The following is a 25,046-nucleotide window of genomic DNA, read 5'->3' as shown; positions in this document are numbered from 1 at the left end:
ACTTAAATTTTAAATCTACATCCCAGGGACAATGTGAGAAAAGGAATAGAAGTAATAGTGAGCAGCACGACCCAAGAGGCTGGAGCTGAGTGTGGCTGGCCTGCGTTCAAGGTGCTTCTGAGCCCCAGGCCAAGCCCATCAGTTAGTAGCTCTTCAGCCCCAGCACAGAACCCTGTAACCAGCGCGCCCGGCAGAAGCCCCATCCCAGGTGATCAGAAAATAAGGGCCGTGGGTGATACAAAAGGCCAAATACCCAAAAAGCCACCTCAGCAGATCAAGGCTGCTTCATAAGAGAAAGGACTAGATGATCCAGCAAGGATCATCTTTTATGTGAAAATCAATAAGCAATGTCTTATACTATTTTTGCCAATACATCATCCTTCCACATGCAGAGCAGGAACTTCTGCCATTCTGAGCAATAGAGCTGCGAACCCACCCCTGGGGAAGGGCACTGAGCACACGGCTGCTCATCAACTTCCCGCCTGGCCCCTGGCCAGCCTTGCCTTGCCCACCAGCCTCGGGAAGAGCAAGGCACCCCCAGAGTTCAACCTGTCCAGGGCCCCAGGCCATTATGCTTCCCTGTAGCTACGTCCCATCTGCCAACCGCCTCAAAGAGGCACTACCCAGAGAATAGAAATAGGTGAGCCGAGGTTTTAGAAGGATCCACCCAAGGAAAGTCAGGTCGGAGTCCTGCCCATCTTCTTATGTGATTTTTCTTATGTGATCTTATTATGTGATTTAGGGCAGTGAGGGAAAAAGGAACAGTCTGAAATGCAATAACATTTTACAAACAATAAATTTATTTCCAAATCCTGAATGATAACCAAATTACAATTCCCTCTAGCTCTATTTTGCTGCTTTACACAGAATTTAAAAAACCATAGTCACGGCCACGTCATTTATACACCAAGCATCCTGGGAATGGTTATTTGGATACGATGGGTCCGGCCCCCTCTCACGGCCCTGGCCGCTCTCTGCTGCTCTGCACCCAGGCCTGCACTGAGGAACTCCTCCTCCCCGTTGCAGAGCTGGCCCCTGCCGCAGCCTCCCCCAGGGGCCATGACGTACACAGATGAAAGCGCGCAGATGAAGGGGTTTGGTGGCAGGCCCCAGGTGCTCTAGCCATGGGGCTCAGGACTCCATACACGGCTGCATCCTCTGCAGACAAAGCCTCAGCTCAGAGCCCAAAGCGGGCTGGTGTGCGGCGAGGGGTCATGGGTTCACCTTGCTCCTTCCGACCTGGAGTGTAGATCTTGTAGACCTGGAGACACAGAAGGAGGGATGAGGAATCACGCTGCTGCTCACTCCAACCAGGATGCCCAGGAGGATGAGGAGCCCAAGGCCTTCCTGTTTCTAAGTGGTGTATAAGCAGGGTTTGGGACTGAAAGGTCTTCTCCTCCAGCACATTTCCACCCCCACTGCCTTTCTCATTTGTAATGGGGAACGAATAAATATCACCTCATTCTGATATCCACCAAGGACCGTTGGGAGGTAGCTCTTTTAATAATTCCTTTCATACCTCCTAGGTGAGCTGTGGAAGCAGCCTTCCAGTCACCTCACCAGGCTGCCACTCCATCTGTCTAATAAAGAATCTAACTGGCCTTTGTCCCCAGGTGCTGGCAAGCGAGAATTCTACCAATTCTACCAATGAACCACCCATGCATCTGTCCCCGGTCCTGGAAGGTCATCTCTGATGACCGTGGATTGAATGTTACTGTTACTCCCAGTGGGCCCTCAGACCACATCTAATAATTTCTCCTAACGAGATGATTCAGGGCTGTAATGTGACCTTGTGGTATCAGCCCAGCCTCTGTGGAAAGGAGGCGGCTGGGGAGTGAGTCAACCACATGGATGTTTACTCAACCATTCACACCCATGAATGACCCCAATAAAATGCTGGACACTGAAGCTCTGGACATGGCAGCTTCCCTGGCCAACAGTGCTTCTGTGCTTACTATCACACCCCAGCATGCCAGGAGGGTTGTGGGGCCCTGAGGACAATGGAAGCTTCACATGCAGGACTGTCACAGACCTCATTCTCTGCGTCCCTCCATTGGGCTGGTTCTGATTTGTATCCTTTGGCTATAATAAAACTGTAATCATAAACACAGTACCTTCCTGAATTCTATGAGTTATTTTAGAAAATTATCGAACGTGGGAGAGTCCTCGGGGACCCCCAAATTTGTAGCAAATTGGTCAGAAGTAAGAGTGACCTTTGGCAACCCCCCAACTTGCAGCTGGGGTCTGAAGTGAAGGCAGTCTTACAGAGAACTTGTGCCCTTCACCTGTGAAGTCTGAGCCAACTCCGGGCCAGCAGAGACACAGAAACCAAGGCTCCAAGGCTCCCAGGCTCCCAGGCTCCCCTCCCATCCCCACCGTGATTTCCAAGTCCTCGCTTGTCAGTGAAGCTGGAACTTCTCCAGCCAACCACAGACCAGAGAACAACATGACAGGGACCAGGAGTTGCAGACATATCACCACCAGAGACAGTGTGTCTGGAACTCCTTCCCATGCCTCCATGAGGGACGAGTCAACTTCTGTCACCATTCAGCCCTATACTCACTTGTCTTAGATCGCAACCCCTGCGTCGGGACTGCTCAGTCTCTCAGGCTGGTCCCCAGAGCCTCCCACAGACGGGCTCCATCCCAGCCAGGGTTCCAAGGCCGAAGCTCACCGGACACTGCCCAGGGGGCTGCGCTTCTCCTGCTCTTGCCGCCGGGCTCGCAGCTGCTCCTCAGCCAGGGCCATCTCCTCCTCCATGGCAGAGGCCTCCTCTTTGGCCCGTCGGCGGTTCTCCTAGAAAAGTGAGAGATGGACCGGGGACCGGCAGGTGAAGAGGCCTCATCCACACTCTGCCACAAGCCAGGTGCTGTGTCCTCTGGGTCAGCTTCCAGAGCTGGGGCCATATGGCTCTGTGCCCCAACACTAAGGCTGCCTTGTCTTTTGAGCCTGAAGCCTATTCTCCTCAATGAGTCAAGCCAGACACTGCACAATTCAGTCCGAACCCTGTCATGCCTCAGCACTCCACTCAATTCAGTAAGTACTTTCACTCTCTTACCAAGTGCACAGTGATGCCAGGAGGTACAGGAAACTAGGGAGACATGACCCCAACTGGGAAAAATACGCATAAGGAAGAAGTACGCCAGCCCAACGCAGACAGTACTGACAAGAGTAGAAGCAGGAGCCCTGCCACCTTCCATAGCCCTGAATCCCAGCTCTAGGCAGTCGCTGTCCATGGACAGTAAGACCACGGGGAGACAGAGCAGCAGCTAGAGAACTTCTGCTAGCGGGATCAGGGAGAACCACTGATCAAGCTTAGCATCCTCAAAAGTGGGACCACCAGACCTGACGTGCTTCCTGACAAGATCTAGAAGGACGTTCACACCACCACATGCATTTACACATCTTTGCCCAAAACAGCTAAAACTGAATTCTATCATGCCTTGAGATTAATTTCCGGTTTATAAAATTAACATGGAATAGAGGCACAAGTTAAACACCATCATGAGAAAGCAACTAACCAAATACAGAACATGGAACATTCTAGAAGTGACCTGGTTTCTCCAATAAATCAATGCCATTATAAAGAATGGGGGCAGAGCATGCTCTAGAATAAAAGACTTAACACATGTAACATGAACAACTGTTCAGATCCTAATCCAAGCAGATCAATCATAAAAAGTTATCTTTGGGATGAAAGGAGAAATATGAATAGAAACTGGAAACTTAGATAACATTAAGGATTAATTCTGTTAAACAGTAATGGCACAAAAGTTACATTTTAAAACAAGTTTTAAACAAGATGCTTACTCAAGTTTATGTTGGTGAAATAATGTGTCTGAAATGCACATTAAAATTTTTCCAGGAAAAAAAATGAGTGTGCGGAGGAGGGTAGGAATAAGCCAAACAAGACTGACCAATGTTGGTCATTATGGCAAGCAGGTGATGAATTTATGATGGCTTCCTATACTGTTTTTTATGCTTTTATGAATATCTGGACTTTCTAATAATAAGTTGTTTTTTTTTTTAAAGGCCTGGGTAGCCCCGTTGGTTAAGCATCGAACTCTCGATTCAGCTCAGGTCATGGTCTCAGTGTCATGGAATTGAGTCCAGCATTGGGCTCCGAGCTCAAGGCAGAGTCTGCCTGAGAGTCTCTCCCTGTCCCTACTCCCTCAGAATAAGTAAATAAAATCATAAAAAGGAAAAAATAAAAAATAAAAAGCTCAGCCAAGCAAGCAACTGGAGCAGATGGAGCAAATCTAACAGACCAATCTGGCTTGATCCCAGCTTATATATTGTTTGATTTTTATTATCATAGTGTTTGAGAAAGACGTAAGGAAGGCAGGAGTCAGATGATGACATGTCTTCAATACCAGCCTAAGCAAAAAAATGGGTCCCACCCATGGAGGCAAACAAAACCTCCATGGAACCCGCAGGGCCCTTACCTGCCGAGACTTTCCCGCCTGTTTCACGCTGTAGAACATGGGGCCCAGCTCCGCCAGCCACTCTCCATCCACGGCAGTCACACACTGCATGTACTCCTGCAAGCAGAAGGATCACAGAGTGGTCGCCACAGAAGGGCCAATACTTTGGGTTGTGCTTTCCACAACTGTTCCACAATTAGGGCCTATGTGGGAAGGGACTACCCCCAGCCCTCTGAGGCTGAAAAAGGCAGACATAAGCCCTAGACACCAGAATTTTAATCCTTTCTCCCATGGAAATGTCTCCATGCTTGAAAACATGCCCTCTGTATCCAAGAGAAAAGGCCTAGACCCTCGGAAAGCGCTTCTCATGACACCAAGAGGGGTTGCTTAACCCAGGCAGGAAGCAGAAAACAATCCACTGGCGCAGCTGAGGCGACTGTCATCTAAAGATTAATTCTACATAAGTCTTCCCCCAAACCCAACTGAAAACCAGTCTCTCAACTCCCCTCAAAGCAACTCATGTGGCCTCAAGTCTCCCAAGCTCAAAGCACATACTGGAAGGCAAGGAAGGGTTACAGAGGCCTGGCCCAGCCAGGTAAGCCTACGTCACGCAAGCTGTGTCAGAAAAGACTCACCTTGGTGGTCATGACCAGCTCGTGATACACTATATAGTCTGGGGTATAGCCCATTCCAAAGAGAGAGCTGGTGGGGTGCAGGTGGCAGGGCATCCCTGTCCGGATATTCACATACTCCCCAATTCCCTAGGGAAGAGACAGAACAGGTAACCACAGCAAGAAATCACACCTCATGTGGGCAGCCACTGCATCCCTTGTCTTGACACAGGGCCTTGGTGGGGAAAGCCCAGATCTGCAGGACTGGACAATGAGAAAAAACTTTGCTCTGCAACAATTACCAGGCCAGAGAGGGGCCACAACCAGACTTCCCCTGGCTCACCTTGAGCTTAGCTGCCTGGTGGAAATAGGCTGCACAGATACACTTCCTGACGATGTCCCAGTCAGTGCCACACGAGGCCAGGCTCATCCGCTGCTGCACCATGATGTCCTTGAGCTGAGCCCGTACCTCCCGGACCTAGAGCAGGACACGGAGCAGAGAAGGAGCGAGCCCTCCCCTCTTGCTCCCTACCACCCATCACCCCAACATCCTGCTCATCTGGGCTACTGCCCCTACCTTCCGCATGGCCTTGGCATGGATAAAATGATCGTTACACCAGATGGTGGAGTAATTATTATTCTTCCACTGCAGGTAGACATTCAGGTAGGTCAAATGATCACTCTCAGGGACAGCAACTTCTCCCGGATCTGATCGCTCTCCTCCTCTCGGCCCTAGAAGGAAAAAGGACCGTTACTCTGAGCACAGGCAGTCCAGGCCCTCTGAGAAGACCCCTGCGCCTGCCCACGTCGATATGTGACCCTGACAACATGGAAAATAACATAGCTTATAACAAAATATTTAGTCTAAAACACGAGGGCCGAGACACAACGACACTGGAAGATAAAAAACACTCTTGCCAATTCCCAAATCACTCTCTGAGAACCCCTCGTGTAGCCCAGGCTTTCCCTCACCCCAAACTGCTTACCAGAAAACAGCAAGATTATTCTTTGAAAGTTCTGACTCCTGTCCCTCCATCCCATGTTAATAATACAAGAAGAAACCAGTTCCCTCTAGTCCTTCCTCAAGCCCCATGACTTGCGCTGCGGCCGCTGGGGTAGAAGCACAGGACACCACGTCCCCACCTTGGGCCTGTAGAAGATGGCCGGCACGGAGAGCATGGACACGATGAGCAGGATCTCCGAGCTGCAGCCCATGTCACAGGACACAATCAGCATCTTGGACAGCGCCGGGTCCAGGGGGAACTCCACCATGAGCCGACCCGTCGAGGTCAGACCACCTGGAAGAGGGGCAAATCCGGACATTGAGGGGACGCAGTGAGGTCAAGAGAGAACCCCATCTCTCTCCCAGCCGCCGGGGCCCGCGCACCGGTGTTGTCCAGGGCCCCAAGGATCCAGAGCTGATACATGGAGTTGAGCATGTTGTCCTCGGGCGGCGGGTCCATGAAGTGGAACTGCAGAAGGTCCTGCACGCCGAGGGACTTGAGCAGCAGCACCACGTTGGCCAGGTTGGTCCTCTGGATCTCAGGCACCGTGGTGGTCAGGAGCTCGTTCTTGTAGGCGCTCTGGGTGTAGAGCCTGCCAGGGAGGAGGACAGGCCCTGCTGAGTCTCCAACAGGCCCAACGCCTGCGCGGGCATCCCTCCCGGGGGCTGAGCCATGCTGCTCAACTCTCCCCGTGCCCATGCCCCAGAGAGGCTGGAAGAGCTGCAAGCCACAGGGATGGAGGCCAACTCCCCCTCTCATCCCGAATTTCCACCCATTCAAAATTCAGTCCCGCCAGCTCACGCTTCTGCTGGAGTCTCCTACACGTGTTTTATTTCTGGAACCAATGAGCCTACACATGTGTTTTATGTCTGGAACCCATGAGCCTGGGACTAGAATCATGGCTTGCTTTTGTTTTCTTTACAGTTTTCTGTACTTTCGGGATTTCTGTAGTGAGTATTTCTAAAAATTAGAAGCAATGAAAAAGAAAACTCCTACAGAACCCCATAAATCTGTTCATATCTACCCTTGAAGGGAAGTGCCCTGGGCTCCACTGCCACTCGGGGCTGCCTGAAACCCAAAGCCGCTCACACCTCACAGGTGCCTGGGAAGGCTGCTGCTTCCGCTCGGCAGGGGATGATGAGAAGACCAACAGGTGGCAGTCCTGCCACCAGTGCCCAGCCTCAGGGATCCTGGGGCCGGCATCCCTGTGCGGGATCACAGTCCAGCACCCACTGCCCCAGCTCCACACTCCGCAATCCCAGTACTGCCCCAGAAAGCAGGCTAGCACAGGGCTCCTACCTGAAACACTGACCTGGGCCCGTCCGGCCAGCGCGCCCCGACCTCTGGTTGGCATTGGCCTGGCTGATGGGGTAGATCTGTAGAGCATCCATGCCAATCCTGGGGTTGAAGACCTTGGGAGGGGAGACAATAAAGGGCTGATAAAGGAGAGAGCAAGGGCAAAGGAGAGGCAGCTCTGAGACAAAGACAGCCCAGGCTGCTACAATCACAGACCATGGTGTTTTAGCAATGCCTGCGGCCATCTTTTGAAGCCAGGAAACTTAAGAAATCTCCCCCACAAAGACCAGCTCTGTAATCTCCACTGAGTTACTAAATCATCTACTTCGTGGTGTTATCACTAGGATTCAATCGGTCAGGTGCATTGCAAAATCAGCACTCAAATGTTAGCCTCTCAAATAGTACCAGCGCTTCTGAGTCCGTCCTGCCTCTGTGGGCCGAGGACCCGGGGCCCGCCCTCCCCCAACTGAGTTACGGTAACGTTCCAGGGCCCCAGGGCCCGTGTCTTTCCTTACCTTTAATTTGCAATAACCAGAGTCAATAACAAACATGATGCCATCGACAGTCAAAGACGTCTCAGCAATGTTGGTGGCAACGATACACTTCCGAACTCCATCTGGAGCCTAGAGCCGGGCAGGATGTACAGGAGGACAGGCTGTAGGCCCGCAGGTAGGAAAGACTACAGGGGAAAGAACACCCCCACCCCTGCCAGAAAAGTAACACCCTCTCTCTCTCTCAGCCGTCCTGGGGAGAATCCAGGGAGACCCAAAGGTGGGGACCCAGGACAGACATTTTTGCTCTTGCACCTTCTGGAAGATTTTAGCCTGGAGGTCGGACGGTAGCTGGGAGTAGATGGGCAGCACAGCCAAGGCAGGTGCATTTTCCAGTTCCTCCAGATGTTCCACAATCTGGTCTGAGGTCACCTGACGGCAGAGGGAGGAGCCATGAGACACCAGAGCCCCTCACAGGCAGGGCACTACCCGTTCATCACAGTCATGACCAAGGCACACACCTCAATGTCCTCTTGGCCAGGCATGAAGATAAGGATGTCCCCAGGGGCCCCTGACAGGTGCACCTGTAAGGACTGCTTCACTGCGGCCTCCACATAGTCCTCCTGCGGGGTCTGCAACACCAGCAGGGGCACAGTCAGAGGCAGTTACCAAGGGAAATGCAGGCTGGCACCCCTCTGGGAACCGGTGGCCAGTCACTGGTGTGGGGCCAGAGAGTGGGGTATGTTCAGGGCTACAGACGGGGCTGGGTTCTCATCAGAGATCAGGACTGGTTCAAAAAGGAAACCTCAGTACCTTGCTGAAGAGAATGTCAACAGGGAAAGTTCGGCCAGGGATGTGGAAGATGGGAACATTCCCAAAAAACGCAGCAAATTTCTCTGCATCCATAGTGGCTGACGTGACGATGAGCTTCAGGTCTGAGCGCCGAGCCACCACCTAAGAGAAAAGGTCAGTGTGAGGCTTCCCCAGAGATTCGAAACCCTCGGCACCCAACACTACCCCCAAATGAAACAGAGGCCGAAGCTAACGGACTGGCACATTAGACTCTTAAGAATCCTGAAGCCTGAAGCCAGGAAGCCAGAGCCAAGAGAACCACGAGTACTCAGCTGAGCAAGAACAGAGTGAACTACAACACCAGGCCTGAGCCCGGCAACCTGGAGGCCTCGGGGGACACTCTGGCCTGTCAGAGACCCCTCAGCCTCCCAGGCGAGAGCCCAGGCCCACCTGGGTCACTACCAACAGCGCGCTGCTCAAAGCCCCAAGGGCGCAGACGGCGTGTACCCCAAAGCCCTCACCTCCCGGAGCAGCCCAAAGAGCACATCAGTGTTGAGGGAGCGCTCGTGGGCCTCGTCCATGATGATGGCACTGTAGTGATCCAGGTCCGCTTCCCGGAGCGACTCCCGGAGCAGGATCCCGTCCGTCATGTATTTGATCAAGGTGTTTTCTGACGTGCAGTCTTCGAAGCGGATCGCATAACCCACCTGAAGGTCAGAGAGAAAGGGCTCAAAAGCCCTGGGCCCCAGGTCACGACTGGCACACCCTGTGCTGGGTCCAGGCCTTAGCAGATCAGCTTAAGCAGATGGAAGCCACACGGCTCAGCCCTCACACCCACTCACCTCCTCACCAAGGCTTCCCCCCATTTCTTCACTGACTCTCTTGGCCACAGACATGGCAGCCACACGGCGAGGCTGGGTGCACCCGATCATCCCGTAGTCCGTGTAACCGTCTTCATGCAAGTACTGCGTCAGCTGAGTGGTCTTACCGCTCCCTGTCTCTCCAACCACGATCACGATGCTGTTATCTCTACAAGGGAGAGAAGATGAAGGGCAAGTCGTGCTGAGTGGAAGGCCACCGGGGAGCCTCTGAGAAGATGGGACCACCTCCTATGCCCACATCACTATCCAAGGAGCATGCCCGCTCGGAAAGGTGGATTTCCCTGGGATAACGGCCCAGAACCGAGACGCCTCCTAGAAAGTCTAGAAGACTGTGGGGGGTTAAACAAGTGAACTGTAACAAAGCAATGCTGTCTTGCCTGCTTTGACCAAAGAAGCCAAGAGCACCCATATAAGGTAAGAAAAAATTCTTTGTGTTCTCCATCAGATACAACGCCCCAAAGCAGAAGAGCTACTGAGTAAATTTAAGGGACAAAGGGGAACCCAACTCAACAGTGGCCATCCCAGGCCCGGGAAGGAATCACCTGATGATAGTCAGAAGTTCCTGCTGCACAGCGAAGATGGGCAGATACTGTCGCTGCTCCAGAATGGACTTCTTCTTGGCAAACTCGCTGCTGGCTTCGCTCTTTTTCTTCATGTGATCTGCAAACTTCTGCTCTGTCCTGAGAACACAAAGGAGCCCCATCACCCTGCACGATTTCCCACGCTGTTCTTCCTGACTGGGCAGGCACCCCAGAACGAGAACTACCTTAACAAGACACAAGAAGGCTCTGCGACACCCGCGCAGCCAGACAACCTGAAACGCTGCTCCTGTCCTCTGCCTCAGGGACTGGCACTGCTGCCTGAGAAGCCACAACATACACGACACCCTCAGGTACAGGGCTCAGTAGGACATGCAGGAGCTCAGATTAGCAAACGGGCCAAATCTCAGCCCTAAAGAGCTTGCCCTCCAGCTCGGGATCTCGTACAGAACACCAGGGGTGGTTTTGGCACCATGCGAAAAGGGCTGAAAGGAGGACACGAGGCCACAGTGTCTGGACCCGGCTCAGACCTCTTCTCTCTCCTCTGGGCAGGACAGCACAGTCTGAGCAGCTTCATTTTCAAAGAATTGTGAGAACACACCCACTGAGTCCTGACCAACAGCTTTCATTGAAAGCACGCAAGTATCTCACACATGCACACAGGCCTAGACTCAAAAGTACTTTGTGAGTCTCCCCAGACTGCACGGCAAAGAGAGAGCGGTTCAGTGTTGCCGAAGTCCGTGCCTCTGCCACTCGCCCACCCCCGAGAGACTGGACCCCTGGCAGGCCCACCCCATGGGTATTTCTAACTTCACCATCACTCCTGGTCAGCTAACAGTCAACGCCTACGGGACTACATGAACTACAGGCTAACAAGGGCTGATTGGTCGTACCAACTTCTCACTTGGGTCATTTCTCACAGGGGTACAGAGGACTATTCACTCGGATGCCGCTTCGGCAAGACCTTAGAATGTTCAGAGAACAAGACTCACCAGGGACATTTGAGTCCAGTCACCTACCCAAGGTGGGAACCCCAATAAGCAGCTCTTTACCATCTGTTTAAAAATCTCTATGAACGGAAATGTCTCTCTCTGACAAGACAATCCTTTCAATGTTCAAACCACTATTAAAATTCCTCTTTCCATTAAACTGAAATCTAAGGGGGCAAACCCCACCCTCCCATACTGAACATCTAAAACACAGTGAAGCAGAGTAGCTAAAATACTGGGCTCCAAGTCCCACTGTCCAGGGATCATCATCAAACCACCATTTATCAGCCGGGTGACCTCAAACCAGTTAACCTCCCTGGACCTCATCTGCTGCACACAGGACACGAGAAGGACAGCACCTACCCCATGGGACTGGCATGAGACCTCTGGGCATGAGTATGTGTGAGGTGTTCAAGGCCGGCAGGCAGGGGTGGCGCCTACAGCAGTAGCAGTGGAGGCAAGAGGAAGACTATCTAGGAAAACCCGCAGATGGTAGAAGAGAAAGACCAGGAGGAAGGGACCAGAAGGGACCGCAAGACCGAAGTAACATGATTTTCCTATTCAGAAAACACAAATTCTATCCATTCCCCAGCAAGTATCTTCGTTGAATACAGCCTGTTGCTGACCAGGGCTCCTACCTATAGTCCACTTTACCATCTTCTGTCAGAGCTTTATCTGGCTCTTCCTCTTTTTTGACACCCATGATGTCTCCTAGCTTGGTTCCAGCCAGCTCCCAGTGTTTGTGTTGAGCCTGAAAAAAATACCAAACATCATGTAACACGATTTCGGTCGATGGAAAATTAATCCCACCTGACAAGACGCCGCACCCAGCAAGTGGTGAATCCCCAGAAGGCGACAGTGGTACTGAGCCCGCTTCCCCATTTCAGCCTCAAGCTCCCCGAGCATCAGGCCCTGCGGTTGTCTTCACTAAGGCCGTAGCGGAAGAACACAGTGCCCTCCTCCAACGGCTTGCTCTTGCTCTGGGAGGGGCATCGAACTTCCAACAAGACCCCTACCTGGGAGAGCTAATACGATTTTTCTAAAAAGAAAAAAGACCAAAAGAAAACAAAAAAACCCACACCCACAAGAGACAGCCCAACCCCCAATGACAAGAAACCAACCTTTTTCCGTTCCTTCTGTTCCCTGTGCTTCCGCACTGTCTGACTGCCTTTTCGAGCAATGATGGCCAAGTCGGAAGTGGCATCCTTGACTGGAATCACCGGCTCTGGCTGCAAAAGGTTGAGGAAAAAGAGAAATTCCCCACTAATGGTTAACTCAACAGGAAGGTCCACTGCATAGCAGCCCCGGGAAATGGAACAGACTGCTACCCGATCGGGCAAGGGGCCTTTTTTCTCCTCTCCTCTTTTTTCACTTCAGTTCTACCTGAGCTGGCTTCTCTCGGGCCCCGGGAGCCTCACCTGCTTGGTGAAGACGATGCGCCCATCAAGAAAGGGAGGAACCAGGTTGTGCACCATCAAATGCACTTTGGCCGCACTGTCCTCCTCGAAGTCCTCGTCCACCTCCAGCCGATGGACCACCCCGCTGGTGAGCATGCGGTTGGTCTCCCAGCGCTCATTATCCTGTGACAACACAACAGGAGGCCACGCTCACACTGCAACCAAAAGGCATCCTGAAAGGTCACTGGCAAGTCCACTCATCAAGTCCTGACAGAAGGGCCAGGGATTGCCAGAGAGATGTCCCGGGCCTCTGTACCCTGCAGCTCCTTAGAAAGCAGAGTTGCTGATCCCAAATCACCAGCAGTATTTTTTCTAAGCAGCGGCCCTTTATATCTAAGTCAGAACCTCTATACAGACAGACACATGGCGAGCGTCCCCAGCCCCAGTCGGAGACACGAAGAACACAGAGCCAGAACCCACCCTATCAGTTTCCCATCCATGGCAGCCCTCGAGGAAGGACTGCAAAAGAAGGAAGTTAGCAGCTGGAAGTTATCTGAAGCCCACCCCTCCTCTGCCTCCAGAGGTACAGCGACACCGGGCACATCAGTGACTGGGAGGCGAGCCGTGCCCCCGGCTCCAGCGGAGTCGGCTCCGACTCCCGCGGGCTGCCCACCTCATTGATCTGCCTCCGCTGAGCCGAAATGCGCTTCTGCTTCTGTTTATGCAGGTGCTGCTCCCGCCTTCTCACGTAATCCTCGGAGGAGTAGGCCAGGGGGTTGTGGAACTCGTCGTATCCCTCATCCATCATGTACCAATCCCGGTCCGCTTGCTGCAACACAGGGGACAAGGCAATGAGAACAAGGGACAGATGGAGTGTACGTGAATGACAAGGCCAGAGAAGAGATGTCTGGGAAAAAGTCACTGGTGGGATGACGGGGCGAGGCAAGGGCCGCCCTACTAGGAGATGAGCCATCTAGAGGAGAACTCCGGGCGTAACTCCGGGCGTGGACTCGTGACGGCACTTCCCACATTTACCACACGGTGGCACCAGCACTCAACTAACAACTCGGGTCGGCCCTGGGTCTGGTGAAGGAGCTGGTGCAGGAGCCTGTGTCTCCGTGAACCAATTCCAGAGCCTCAGGACTGAATAGGGCTCAGCTCCCAGCCTGCCCCGTGTTAAGTTCCCTCACCAAAGTCCAGTTCCACTGGACTTCACTCACGGCCCACTCCCTACGCAGGGCCACTAGCCCTCGTGCAGTCCCTCAAAGATGTCAAGTTTTTACCCTCTGGTCATCCTCCCACTGCTGCCGTTCCTCTTCTGTGTCGAACGAAATTCCCTCTTCACCATCCTCACGTCTCCCTGCAGGAGAACACGTAGCAGGTCAGTCCCAGTGACCCCAGTTTATCCCCAGCGGATGCCTACAGCCCTGCAGAGCCACACTGCTCCCGAGTCCAGCTATGCTCGACCTCACTGGGACGAGTCATCCTGCTCTCCTGCCTCCTCCTCCCTCCCCGCCTTACCTCGGCCCCTGGACAGACGGGGCGTGGAGCCCAGGTGTCTTCTGTCATCGGCCCACTCGTTGTATTTGTAGGATGGGGTCGGCAGAGGTGTGTCGTCTGAATACCTGCTCCGCACGGACCTGGGCAGCAGTAGAAGCAGCAGCACTGAGCAGTCACTAGGCTGAGCGTGTTCCCCAGTGGCCATCTGCTTTCCCAACCCAGGCCCCTTTGCCCTCCTCACGTCCACCCTTTGCCACCCACCCAGAGAAACTGGGCTGCTCTGCCCAGAACATCACCTATCCCGATCACGACTGGACTGTCGATGGCTCCGCTCAGAATCCCGGTAAGAAGGTGTTGGAGACGGGGATTCCCACTGCGAGCGCCTTGAGAAGCCATAGCCACTGTCCTCTTCCTCCCAGGCAGACCTTGAAGGAGTAGCTGCATCTGAGGCCACAAAGAACACAACCACAGGAAACATCCAACTTAGGTTCTAGAGCTATTAGCCAAAAGTCAATTCCCCAAATTTCTTTCTTCTGCTATGCATAAACTTTATATCTATTTGTAACAGGTAAGATAGTTTGGACAGTTTTTAAATATACCGGGATTTTAATGGTCCAGTTTTCATGGGTTTATAACATTTTTCTCTTTTTTAAAGTATGTTTATTTGAAAGAACAGCCAATTTCTCTCAGCAAACATACTCCTCATGGATATAATTATTTTTAATAAATCCTCTTCTCCAGCTCCCTATTCTTTCCTGCCATTCAGCCAACTGGCCTATCAGCTTAAAGGACCAGATCCGTCTCGCCAGGTCCAGGGCGTCCCCTGACTCAGAACCAAGTATTCCTAGAGGTTCATAGTGAAATCAGCAATTCTGACTCTGCCCACAGCAAATCAACTGAGGAGAGGAGTCACTCGCCTCGCCTTTTATACACTCGACCCCTCACAAGTCACAAGCGATGGCTCAGTCTACCTTTTGGTCGGTGTCTCGGGCTCTCCGGTTCATTTCTTCTGCTGCGCTCTGACCCTCCATCTCGCTCGGATCTGCTGCTGTGTCTGCTTCTATCCCGCTCATCTGCTGAGAGCCACACACAGAGCTTAGGATATATGTGTCCCATCCTAATTTCCACCCGTCTTCACCCTAGAGAAAGGACAGGCCTTCCCACTCACTCACAGGTGCAACCTGCACTGTTCTAATGCGATCCATGGGCTCCTGAAACTCACATATCCCCATTCTCTCAAGGGGAAAAAATAGTTACTGGCTAGAAAGTTTCAAACTCACAGTAACAGTTATTTTCCTGCAAGAATTCAAAAAACAATAGTTACAAGTCTACAGTGAATAGCTGTTTAATAGTTACAAGTGTATAAGCTGTAAAACTTAAAACAACACTAAGCAAAGCCAGCGTTGGATTTTATGTCTAGCTTTGCTCCACAGCACTGTCCTTTCTCTGTCACCAGCACTGTAGTAAATTCTGGCTTCTTGTACATATTACCTGTTATCACCTGTATCACCAACTATAATAAAACAAGGAGCACACACTCAAGCAAAGCAGCTTTGTTGCAAGTAACAGTTCTTAAGCTGCCTGCTATTCCTAACCCTGACACAATCAAAACCAACAGGGCTCCCTAATTACTGGGCGTTAGAAAAACTCCTGCAACAGGAAAGAGGCTGACATGTTAATTCAAATGTTTAACCGGGCTGCTCTGCCCAGAGTATCACCTATCCCAATCACGACTGGACTATCGATGGCTCTGCTCAGAACTATCTGAATGATGCCGACCGGTTACCTCTGTCTCTCTTGCGGTCACAGTCTCGATCCCGTGATCTCTCTTTCTTCCGATCCTTTTCTTCTTTGGACGAGGCATAGACACCATGCTCCCGCCGCTCCCGCTCTCTCTGCCGACTGCGTTCCCAAAACTCTTCACTCACACCACCAGGATGGGATGGAGTCTCTACCCGAGCAGACCGATAATGTCTGAAACAGGGAGGGCAACCGGTAAAAGGCCCTTCCATGGGAGAAAAACCTTGCCCCCAGACCCCTGGCTGGCTGACCTGTCCTTTTCCACTTTATCTCCCTGCAGGCTTACTTATGGCAACCACCCAAAGCACTTCTAACCTCCATCCTCTCTTCTTTAGTCGCCTTTGAATGTTCCCCACAAATCTGAAGAAAACACCAATTCCTGTCTACCTTCCATATTACAGAATCATAATAAAATCATGAAGATCTACACGTCCAATTAGAAAACAGACATAAACATGAGATGCTATTTCCTGGCCTCCATTCTCGTTCCCTTTGGGTCAACCCAACCTACAGCTTTTACCTGTCTTTTCGGCTGTGTCGGCCAGCTTGGTCACTGCCCTCCTCCTCAGCATCCCTCTGGTCATCCTTGCTCTCCTCCCAGTCCTTGTAGGAAGAGATTCTGGACTTCTTCTTGTCCTCCCCATCATCCTTCTCCTCTCGCTCCCTTCGTTTCAGGGAAGCTAACAAGTCCAGTCCCAGCAATGAAGGGCGGGGGGCGGGGGCCTTGAAAACATGCTGCTCACTGGCTGCACTTTTGGTCTTACAAATAAGACCGCCAACCTGAGAGTCCATATCAGTTCCTTCCAATCGATGAATCGAGGCATCCTCGCTGGTATCCTCCATGACAGGCTCTGGGATGTCTGTGGAAGAAAGACAACCCATTTTGTACTGGATGTAAGAGAAGGTTCAACTTGCTATAACCCAGGATAACTGAAGTTAGAAGTATATTCAGGGGATTAACCTCCCCATCAAGACCAGGCTTTGTTTAGCTACCTCTTGCCAAGACCTTTCCATTAAGTCACTGACAATCTCAAAAGATCCTCTGACTCCCACCCCAACACACATCAGAAACACACACACACACACACACACACACACTCGCACACCCACCAAACACCAGGATCCAAGGGGTATCATCCAGGCAAGAACAGACCTTACTAAGGGACACTTGCCAGAACATAATAGCATCTAGAAAGGGACTATAGGGGAAACACCACTAGATTTTAAGTCAGAATCCTCAGCTAGAATGCAAGATTTTGACATTTTCTACTTGTATGATTGTAAGCAGATAACTTAATATTTGGTTAGCCATAATTTCTGTATCTGTAAAACAGAAATACTTTTTGCTTTATCTAATCCATGAAGTTACTGTGAGAATTAAATACTAGAGTGTATGTGAAAGCTCTCTGTAAATATACAGCATTACATAAATGTGTTATATTATTTTACTTACTATGCTCCTATATACCAGCTGGGGCTCAAAATTTTCCACCTGAGTTGTTCTACCTCTCCCTCCCTTTAAACTACAGACACAGTAGAGTAGGCACATTGGTGTATAAAGCTGCCATCCATGTGATCCATACACTAATGGCTTTTTTGGCACCAGTTGTGTTGTGTAGAAAAGAATTACCTCACAGCAGCTGAAATCTGTTTAATAACAATCCACCTTCTCCAAAAATATTGATGAGAAACACTAGGTTATGAAACGGTATTCATGAAAAGTATTAAGGTGACTGTAAGATTTTCTGGCACTCAACTTGTAACAAATTCCTCTTTACCTCCCATTACGCACCATCCATTTTTAAACATACACTGATTCCTGCGTGCTTGGGTAACTCCCCTTTCAACAAGTCAGTGAAGCAAAGTAACTGTCAAGGTGTAGGGTACCACCGGAATCCAGAATGTTTTGCCCAGCAATAATTAACACGCATGGCTCTATAGAGAAATAAAGCCAAACAGACTGAACACATAACAAGGACATACACAGAAGAGTTGCATTTTGAAAAATGCCATCAGGCACAAGAGAAAAGGGAAAGCTGCATATTGGTGACATCTGTGTGCATGAGAGGATATCTAAATAGGAAGGTAAACACATACATGTTTTGTCAGCAGTAGTCTGAACTAGAAAATATACTCCTATAATGGGAAAAAAGGGAACCTCGTCTGTCTTGCTGTTGCTGTCCCAGTGCCTAGCAAAATAAACGTTTGCTGAATAAATGGATGAATGAATTTAAACAGAGTAATGGAGAACGGGAAACCAAACATTTCTAGAGACAGCAAAGGTACATACCAACAGCCCAGGACAAGGCGTCTGACAAGACTTAATTAGCTGCTGAGAACAAATACAGAGTTAAGGGGCTGGATTCTGGAGAATGATTAATGACAGAGAAGCCACGCAGGATACAAAAAAACAATTTCGAAAAACTAGATTTACTCATTCAACAATTTTTTTTTCATTCAACAATTTTTCATTAACTTCCTTCTGTGAGCCAGTTGCTGTTCTGGGCAATAGGAATAGAAGAGAGAACGAACAGACAAAAATCCTCGCCCTCTAGTCCAGGAGATCACCTAATAAAGATACAACTATGACAGAGAAAAGGAAGACACAGGATCCCTACTCGTGCTCGGACTCGGCCTGGGAGGGGGCTAAAGCAGAAGCCTGAGGAAGGGTGCAGGGTGACCCCTGGACAGCATCCCTGCACCTCCATGAGGCCGCCCCAAGCAGCAGGATCTGACCAGATCAACGAGAAAGGATGGGGCAGGGCTGACCGGCGCAGCATCCCTAAGGTGAGAAAGGCAAGTTGGGTGACAGGGACGAGACTTTGCAAACCCGGGCAGGAACCTGAGCGAAGGACCGATATCTGCCGCCAGGAGCTGCCATGATTAGGGAAGGGCAGGTCAGGAAGGAAGAAGGGACACTCACCTCACCAAGCTCGACTCTCGGGACCTTCTGTCCCAGATTCTGGGGCGGCGGCACCACCACCCCTCACTCAGAAGGCCTTACAGATCCAGACACCAATCTTGAACGCGGCCATTATTGTCCCATAATACCTTGCGCGATCCCTTCTATCCGTCCAAAGAGACCATCGAGTGCAGCCCGGAAAACGCCTGCTCTTTCCTCCAAGTGTGAGGCAGAAAGCGACCGAGCACTCAAGGCTAGAGTGTCCTCCTCTGGGACTTTGATCAGAGACACCGCGAGTCTCGTTGCGACCAATCACAATTAGTCTGAGAGGCGAGAGGAGAAGGAGGGTGGGGGAAGGAGATCGGTCATGTTTAGTAAGGGCGGAAGTGACTCTACAGCTTCCGGCCGAAGCCGGACAAAGTGGGCGAGACTAGAATAACCACTTCCGCTTGTTGGACTTTGGGAGCTACAGCAAGTTTACCTACTGCGCCTGTGCGTTTTCTTTTTCCGTTTCCGTTTTCTCGAGCGGTACGCGGAGAGTTGCTGAGCAGTAGTGGCTGGGTTGCTGTGGGTTAACGCTGCAGAGAAGGTGTCGCCGGCGTCCCAGTTTGTTTGAAGACGGTTGTGGACAGTCCTGAAGTGGAAGAGAGGGAGGTGATTGTACAAATAAAGTAAGTATCGTTTTTCGTAGCAGTTATGGGCCAGGAGTAGTTTAGCCACAGGTTTCGTTAAATATATGTATATTTATGTCGAATGTTTTGGAAAAAGAAAGACGCTCTCTCCGATGTAAATAAAATCCACCTGTCCACTCGCAGGCATAACCACTGATGGTGTTTGGGGAAATTTATTTCCAGTTGTTTTTCTATGCAGATGTATACATTTGTATTACAATTAGGTTTTGTACAGCAGTGGAATCACACTTCGTATACTGTTTTATAACTTCTTTACCATGAGAACTTTTCGGTATCTGACATTTTTATTTGTATCACAATATTCAGTGGTCGTGTAATAGTATGTTGCAGGACTGTACTATCGTTTATTTTTCCAGTCCCTTTATTTTAGGCCATCTAGGGTGTTTCCAGTTTTTCATCACTAAGATTATGAGAATATTTTTTTCTGCATAAATTTTTGTGAACGTGTCGAATTAAGTCTCAGAGATGGAAGTGTTCCTCAGATTGTTTTCTTCCTAGAAAAGTTGTGCTCCTCTGGAATACAGCGGGCACCATGAAATGTGTGTCTGTTCACGCTCTTGCATTATTGTTTCGCTTTACCAACTTAATGGCTTTGTCAAATAATCTTCTAATTTGCTTTTGTTTACTATTAAAGCTTAACTTTTCAAATATTTTTGTGCATTTGTGCTTCTTTTAGTGAAGTTTCTGTTGGTATTCTTTGCTATGAATATATTCTTAGGTGTGGCATCAGTTTTCCTCTCTTCCTTCCAACATTTATACGGTCCCCTCACCCCGCTGAACAGCTTTGCCTTCCTCTCACTTCCTTCTCTTTGTCAGTATCATAGTGGGGGTGCTATTTGAATTCTTGTGGAATAGGTCCATCCTTTCTTTGACTTTCCCCTTCGTAAGTAATTTGTTCTGCTACTGACATTTGATGAGGTCCCTTCTGGCAATCAACTTGCCTGTTTAAAGAATGACTTATTATGGGAATAATTTCATTTCCTATATGAATTTTATTAGTTAATATCTTAAAATGTGACTTGTCTCTCTCTCTTTCACACACACACACACACACATGTACACACACATAAAGAAATCCTCCCTTTTCATAGCATTAACCTACTTTGGGACCAGATTGAAAATGTCAGGTTCTCAATGGAGTTTCTTATGGATGGACTCAAAAATAAAGTTCCTTTCTTAGTCATAAAAATAGGTACTGATTATAGCAGAGGGAACACTGCACTAGAAATTTGGTGACTTGGATTCTAGTCCTTGTTTTAGCTAGAATCAAAACTGTAAGTAAACAAGTCTATAAAATGAGGGAATTGGATTGGATCCCTTCTATCTCGGTGTTTTATGACTTGTTTCTTTTTTGTGTGGGGTTGTCCCACACACCCTTCTTAATTGATTTGTTTGCCATGTGGTAAGTTACATCTAGTAAGGCATGCACCGAGAATCTTGAAGCCAGGACTTACGATAAGACTCCCATCAATAAAAGACTTAAGAAGTATGGTGCATGCATAGTGGGGCGCCTGGGTGGCTCATTCAGTTAAGTGTCTGCCTTCGGCTCAGGTCATCTTCCCAGGATCCTGGTATTGAGCCTCTTGTCTACTTCTACCTCTCCCTCTGCCCCATCCCTGTGCTCATGCTCTCGCTCTCTCTCAACTAAATAAATAAAATGTTTAAAAATTTTTTCTAAATGTATGGTCCAGGGGCGCCTGGGTGGCTCAGTGGGTTAAAGCCTCTGCCTTCGCTCAGGTCATGATCCCAGGGTTCTGGGATCGAGCCCCGCATCGGGCTCTCTGCTCAGCAGGGAGCCTGCTTCCTCCTCTCTCTCTGCCTGCCTCTCTGCCTACTTGTGATCTCTGTCTGTCAAATAAATAAATAAAATATTTTTTAAAAATAAATAAATAAATAAATGTATGGTCCATGCACGAAATAGTATGTTGTTGTAACAACATGTGTAGAGATATAGAAAGGTCTTCCCATGTTAGGTGAAACACTCCAGAGTGCAGAAAAGTGGGTAAAGTATGTGTGCTGGACATCTGTCATTTGCCACTCCAGCTGCACTCTTCCTCTTTCTCTAAACTGGGATCAGGAGACTGGGCTGCCTTCTTCATCTCCACTGCCATCTGGTTCCAGTTTGAGTCAGCCAGTGGGCACATTAGCAGGAGATCAGAGGGAGGGAGAAGAGTGGCTGCATCCCTTCACTGCAGGCTGACCTCCTATACAAGGACCTTCTGCACCCCGTGATCCCCACCACACACTTCTCCCTCCCGTGGCCCCTTCAGGCCTAGGGGTAGGAACAGCACCCTGCGCTACTAGCTGAAGTACAGCACTGTACTCTGTTATTTTCCTATACACTGCCTTCATGAAAACCTCTTTAAATGACCAAATTTGAGAATGCCTTCTTTTTCCTGCTGGCACGCTGGCAGATAGAATAGGCTATTCTTGGGGTAAAAGAGGGAAAAAACAGAGGAATGCATATTTGTATTTTCCTGTAAATGCATAACAAAACTGGAAGATACATGAGAACCTAATGAAAGTAGCTATGTGGTGTGTGGGGAAAGATAGGCTAGTAGGAATGGGGCCAGTCGAGGGCAGACAGGGGGAGGGAGATTTTTCACAGCGTACATTTCTACATTGTTTCTTTTTAAGCTGATGGACTTGCCACCAGTTTGTGCGGTTAGTGTTTTCCTTTTACTTTTTTGATACTGTGTTGTATGAAACCATTTTTTCCTCTGGGAATAAAATATACATATAACCTACTCCAAAAATAAAGTTTTGTGTTTTTTTTTTTTTTTTAAATTAGGACATGTGCGCTTAATAGGTCTTTAAATATTGCAACTGTATTTCAGGACTGACAGTGAAGATTACTATTAGGATTTCTCAACATGAGCTTCCTATTGCCCAAGCTAACTAGCAAAAAAGAAGTAGACCAAGCAATACAAAGTACCGCAGAGAAGGTGTTGGTCCTCAGGTTTGGGAGAGACGAGGATCCTGTCTGTCTGCAGCTAGATGATATAGTAAGTGAATTTTTTAAATAAATGGGTTTTATTAAAAATCTATATATTCTCACTTCAATATCTATAAAGTACATGGAAGGGAGCAGCCAGGCCCAGGGACACAACTTTTCGCTTGTTGGCGTGCTTTCACTGGCCTGAGCTGAGCCCACAAAGCTCTAACTATGGTGAGTCTGTCCTAGATGTCCTTCTGCAACACCAGCCATCCAAGTTCAGTTTCACCAACAAGGCAGTGGAGAACCAGAAACACTATTAACAAGCACCTGTGAACATTATTTTACTCAGTCCCCACAACAGTGGGAAAATTACTGCTCCCGTGGTGGGGGGTAAGTGCTCCACCTGAAGAGCTAGGGTTTGAACTTCGTTCTCTCTGCCTGCAGATAAGCTTTCCTAGTGTGTTGCCTCCAGTGTGTGCTTGATGATCTCTTGTTTCATAACACATCTACATACTCTGATGAGCAGAGAGGGGGGGTATGAGACAGAATAGGTTTATTCCTGTCTGTGTTTATTATGGAGAGAGACTTACCCCAGAACTGAGATCTTTTCCCAGCATCTCTGTCGCTGCCACCCACAGTGTGAATCCCGTATAAGGATATTTAGTATTGTGATTAAAAATGAGTATGTTAACATGAGTGTGTTAACAAAAATAATGTGTTAACATGAGGGGGAAAGGGGCCAGAGGATTATACCCTCAGCTGTAGAGGGGACGGAATATCACTGAGCCCAGGCTGCCCGAGTTCAAGTCCCAGCTGTACTGCTTACTAGCTATGGGACTAGAGGCAGGTTACCTCAGTTTCTTCATCTAAGAAATGGAGACTATAAAAACCTCATAGGAATGTTGCACGGATTAAGTGAATTAACAAGTGTAAAGCACTTCGGACACTTAGCACATAATAACGGCCATGCAAGTCTTCACTATTTTATTACAATTATCATTCATGGGGGGATTGGAAGGGAAGAGATTTGAGGGAATTTCAATGTACAGTACATAGTTTTGAGTTGTTTTTGTTTAAGTGAACGTGGATTTTATAAATTCACCAAAAGTTTATAAAAACTTTACAACCAAAAACAGATTTTTTCTTAAAAAAAAGCCGGGGGGGATGAGTTCATTTTACCCAGGGCCCTCTCACAAGTCTACCAAAGGAAACTCAGACTGAATGATAAGGTTATACTGTGTCTACTGTGGAACTCAGGAGAGATTCTCGCCTCAGGAATTTCGTTCAAACAGAATATTCGAGTAAGAAGTTTTCACAGAAGAAACCTTAATTGCCTCTCGTATTATGACGTATATGTCTCTCTCTCTTTGCAGCTTTCTAAAACCTCTTCTGACCTGAGTAAAATGGCTGCTATTTATCTGGTAGATGTGGACCAAACTCCCGTTTACACGCACTATTTTGACATCAGTTATATTCCATCTACTGTGTTTTTCTTCAATGGGCAACATATGAAAGTGGATTATGGGTAAGTCTGATTGACTTACAGTTACTATAGTGGTGGGAGTTGCTTTTACCCAAGTAGTTGCCGTAACTCACCTGCCTGCCTGAGCTGCTGCTGTTTCCTCAGCGGGGCCACTCATTTGCTCTGTGAAACGCGGGTGCAAAAAAGAGTGTTTCCAGTGTGACTGGCAGATTTTAACCTCTTGCTGAAGCATGAAAGAATTGTATGATTTGGGAAGCACTAACCATCCTTCAGTGTAGAAAATGCAGAACAGCTTTTTTAAAAGTTTCCCAGGAATTTCATTTAAAACAAAATAGGCCGTTGTATTTAAACATCTGAGACTGGTTGGCTACCTTTGGAAAGAAATGTTCCAGCAGACTAAGACATGCTTCTCTCTGCCCAACTGTCCTGTCTTCTGCCACGCAAAAGGTTTTGAAAACATTCTTCAACCAATTCTGTCGAGAATAAGCACTATGAAATCTTTAACACCTTCCACTGCATCCAGTCAGCGTCCTAATACTTAGCATGTATTTTCAGCCGGTCTTGTGGTTGTTATCATTTCCTGCTGTGGGTGAGGTGTTTGCTTTTCTAGATCTATGTTCCTATTTTGCCATTCTCTCTCTGAGCATATGTTAAATATTACTTGTTTTAGTATTTTAAAGCTATTTATTCTCCTAGGATACAGTTAAGTATTATTTTGGTGCAGTCTTTTTCAAGGGTGATTTATGACACTATTTCCCATCTTAAAAGTCTGTAAAATTTGGGGGCAGACTCTTGATTTCAGCCCAGTTGATGGTCTCGGCATCATGGGATCGAGCCCTGTGTCAGGCGGGGAGCCCAGAGTCTGCCTAACACCCTTTCCCTCCCTGCCCCCAACTCATGCACTTTCTCCCAAAAAAAAAGAATAAAAAAACCAGCAATTGTATTTCCAGGAATTTCTCTGAAGGAAAAATAATCATGAAAGTGGGCAAAATTGGCTGTGTGGATATTCATCCCACTATTATTTAGAAAACAAAATACATAGAAAAAACGTAGATGTCGGGGCGCCTGGGTGGCTCAGTGGATCAAAGCCTCTGCCTTCAGCTCAGGTTGTGATCCCAGGGTGCTGGGATCGAGCCCCACATCAGGCTTTCTGCTCGCCAGGGAGCCTGCTTCTCCATCTCTCTCTCTGCCTGCCTCTCTGCCTACTTGTGATCTCTGTCTGTCAAATAAATAAATAAAAATCTTTATAAAAATAAAAAAAGAACATAGATGTCCACAGAGGGACACTGGATATTAGTTTCATATAA

The 25,046-nt window shown here is 48.9% G+C and overlaps 3 protein-coding genes across 7 annotated transcripts in view; 2 read left to right on the top strand and 1 right to left on the bottom strand.

Annotated features, from left to right (window-relative positions):
* PMFBP1 (polyamine modulated factor 1 binding protein 1) overlaps nucleotides 1-2,058 on the top strand; it is a 129,829-nt gene extending 127,771 nt beyond the window's left edge. Inside the window, exon 24 of the mRNA XM_047712140.1 lies at nucleotides 1,614-2,058. Coding sequence (XP_047568096.1) covers nucleotides 1,614-1,651 — 38 coding nt within the window. The 3' untranslated portion in view covers nucleotides 1,652-2,058. The remainder of the gene's footprint in view (nucleotides 1-1,613) is intronic.
* DHX38 (DEAH-box helicase 38) lies at nucleotides 778-19,005 on the bottom strand. Its single transcript, XM_047712139.1, is given in 28 exon segments — nucleotides 778-1,261; nucleotides 2,675-2,796; nucleotides 4,446-4,541; nucleotides 5,060-5,185; nucleotides 5,379-5,513; nucleotides 5,613-5,731; nucleotides 5,734-5,767; nucleotides 6,179-6,333; nucleotides 6,423-6,631; nucleotides 7,339-7,451; nucleotides 7,851-7,958; nucleotides 8,142-8,258; nucleotides 8,348-8,458; nucleotides 8,640-8,780; nucleotides 9,140-9,325; nucleotides 9,461-9,647; nucleotides 10,042-10,179; nucleotides 11,666-11,778; nucleotides 12,149-12,256; nucleotides 12,446-12,607; nucleotides 13,098-13,253; nucleotides 13,708-13,784; nucleotides 13,946-14,064; nucleotides 14,221-14,368; nucleotides 14,896-14,997; nucleotides 15,711-15,898; nucleotides 16,245-16,584; nucleotides 18,648-19,005. Coding segments are annotated over 27 exon segments (3,642 nt in total). The 5' UTR covers nucleotides 16,568-16,584; nucleotides 18,648-19,005; the 3' UTR covers nucleotides 778-1,212.
* A 97-nt stretch (nucleotides 19,006-19,102) lies between these two features.
* TXNL4B (thioredoxin like 4B) overlaps nucleotides 19,103-25,046 on the top strand; it is a 49,889-nt gene continuing 43,945 nt past the window's right edge. For 2 of the 5 annotated variants that reach the window (XM_047712153.1, XM_047712154.1), the window contains exons 1-3: nucleotides 19,104-19,297; nucleotides 22,156-22,323; nucleotides 23,630-23,781. In XM_047712153.1, the coding sequence (XP_047568109.1) occupies nucleotides 22,192-22,323; nucleotides 23,630-23,781 (284 nt within the window). In that variant the 5' untranslated portion in view covers nucleotides 19,104-19,297; nucleotides 22,156-22,191. Of the gene's footprint in view, nucleotides 19,298-22,155; nucleotides 22,324-23,629; nucleotides 23,782-25,046 lie in introns of all 5 variants that reach the window. The other 3 variants (XM_047712152.1, XM_047712151.1, XM_047712155.1) reach the window with 3 other exon arrangements.

Source organism: Lutra lutra, chromosome 17 (genome assembly GCF_902655055.1).
Source record: "Lutra lutra chromosome 17, mLutLut1.2, whole genome shotgun sequence".
Taxonomy (NCBI): Eukaryota; Metazoa; Chordata; class Mammalia; order Carnivora; family Mustelidae; genus Lutra; species Lutra lutra.
This window is presented reverse-complemented; position numbering and strand designations above follow the sequence as displayed.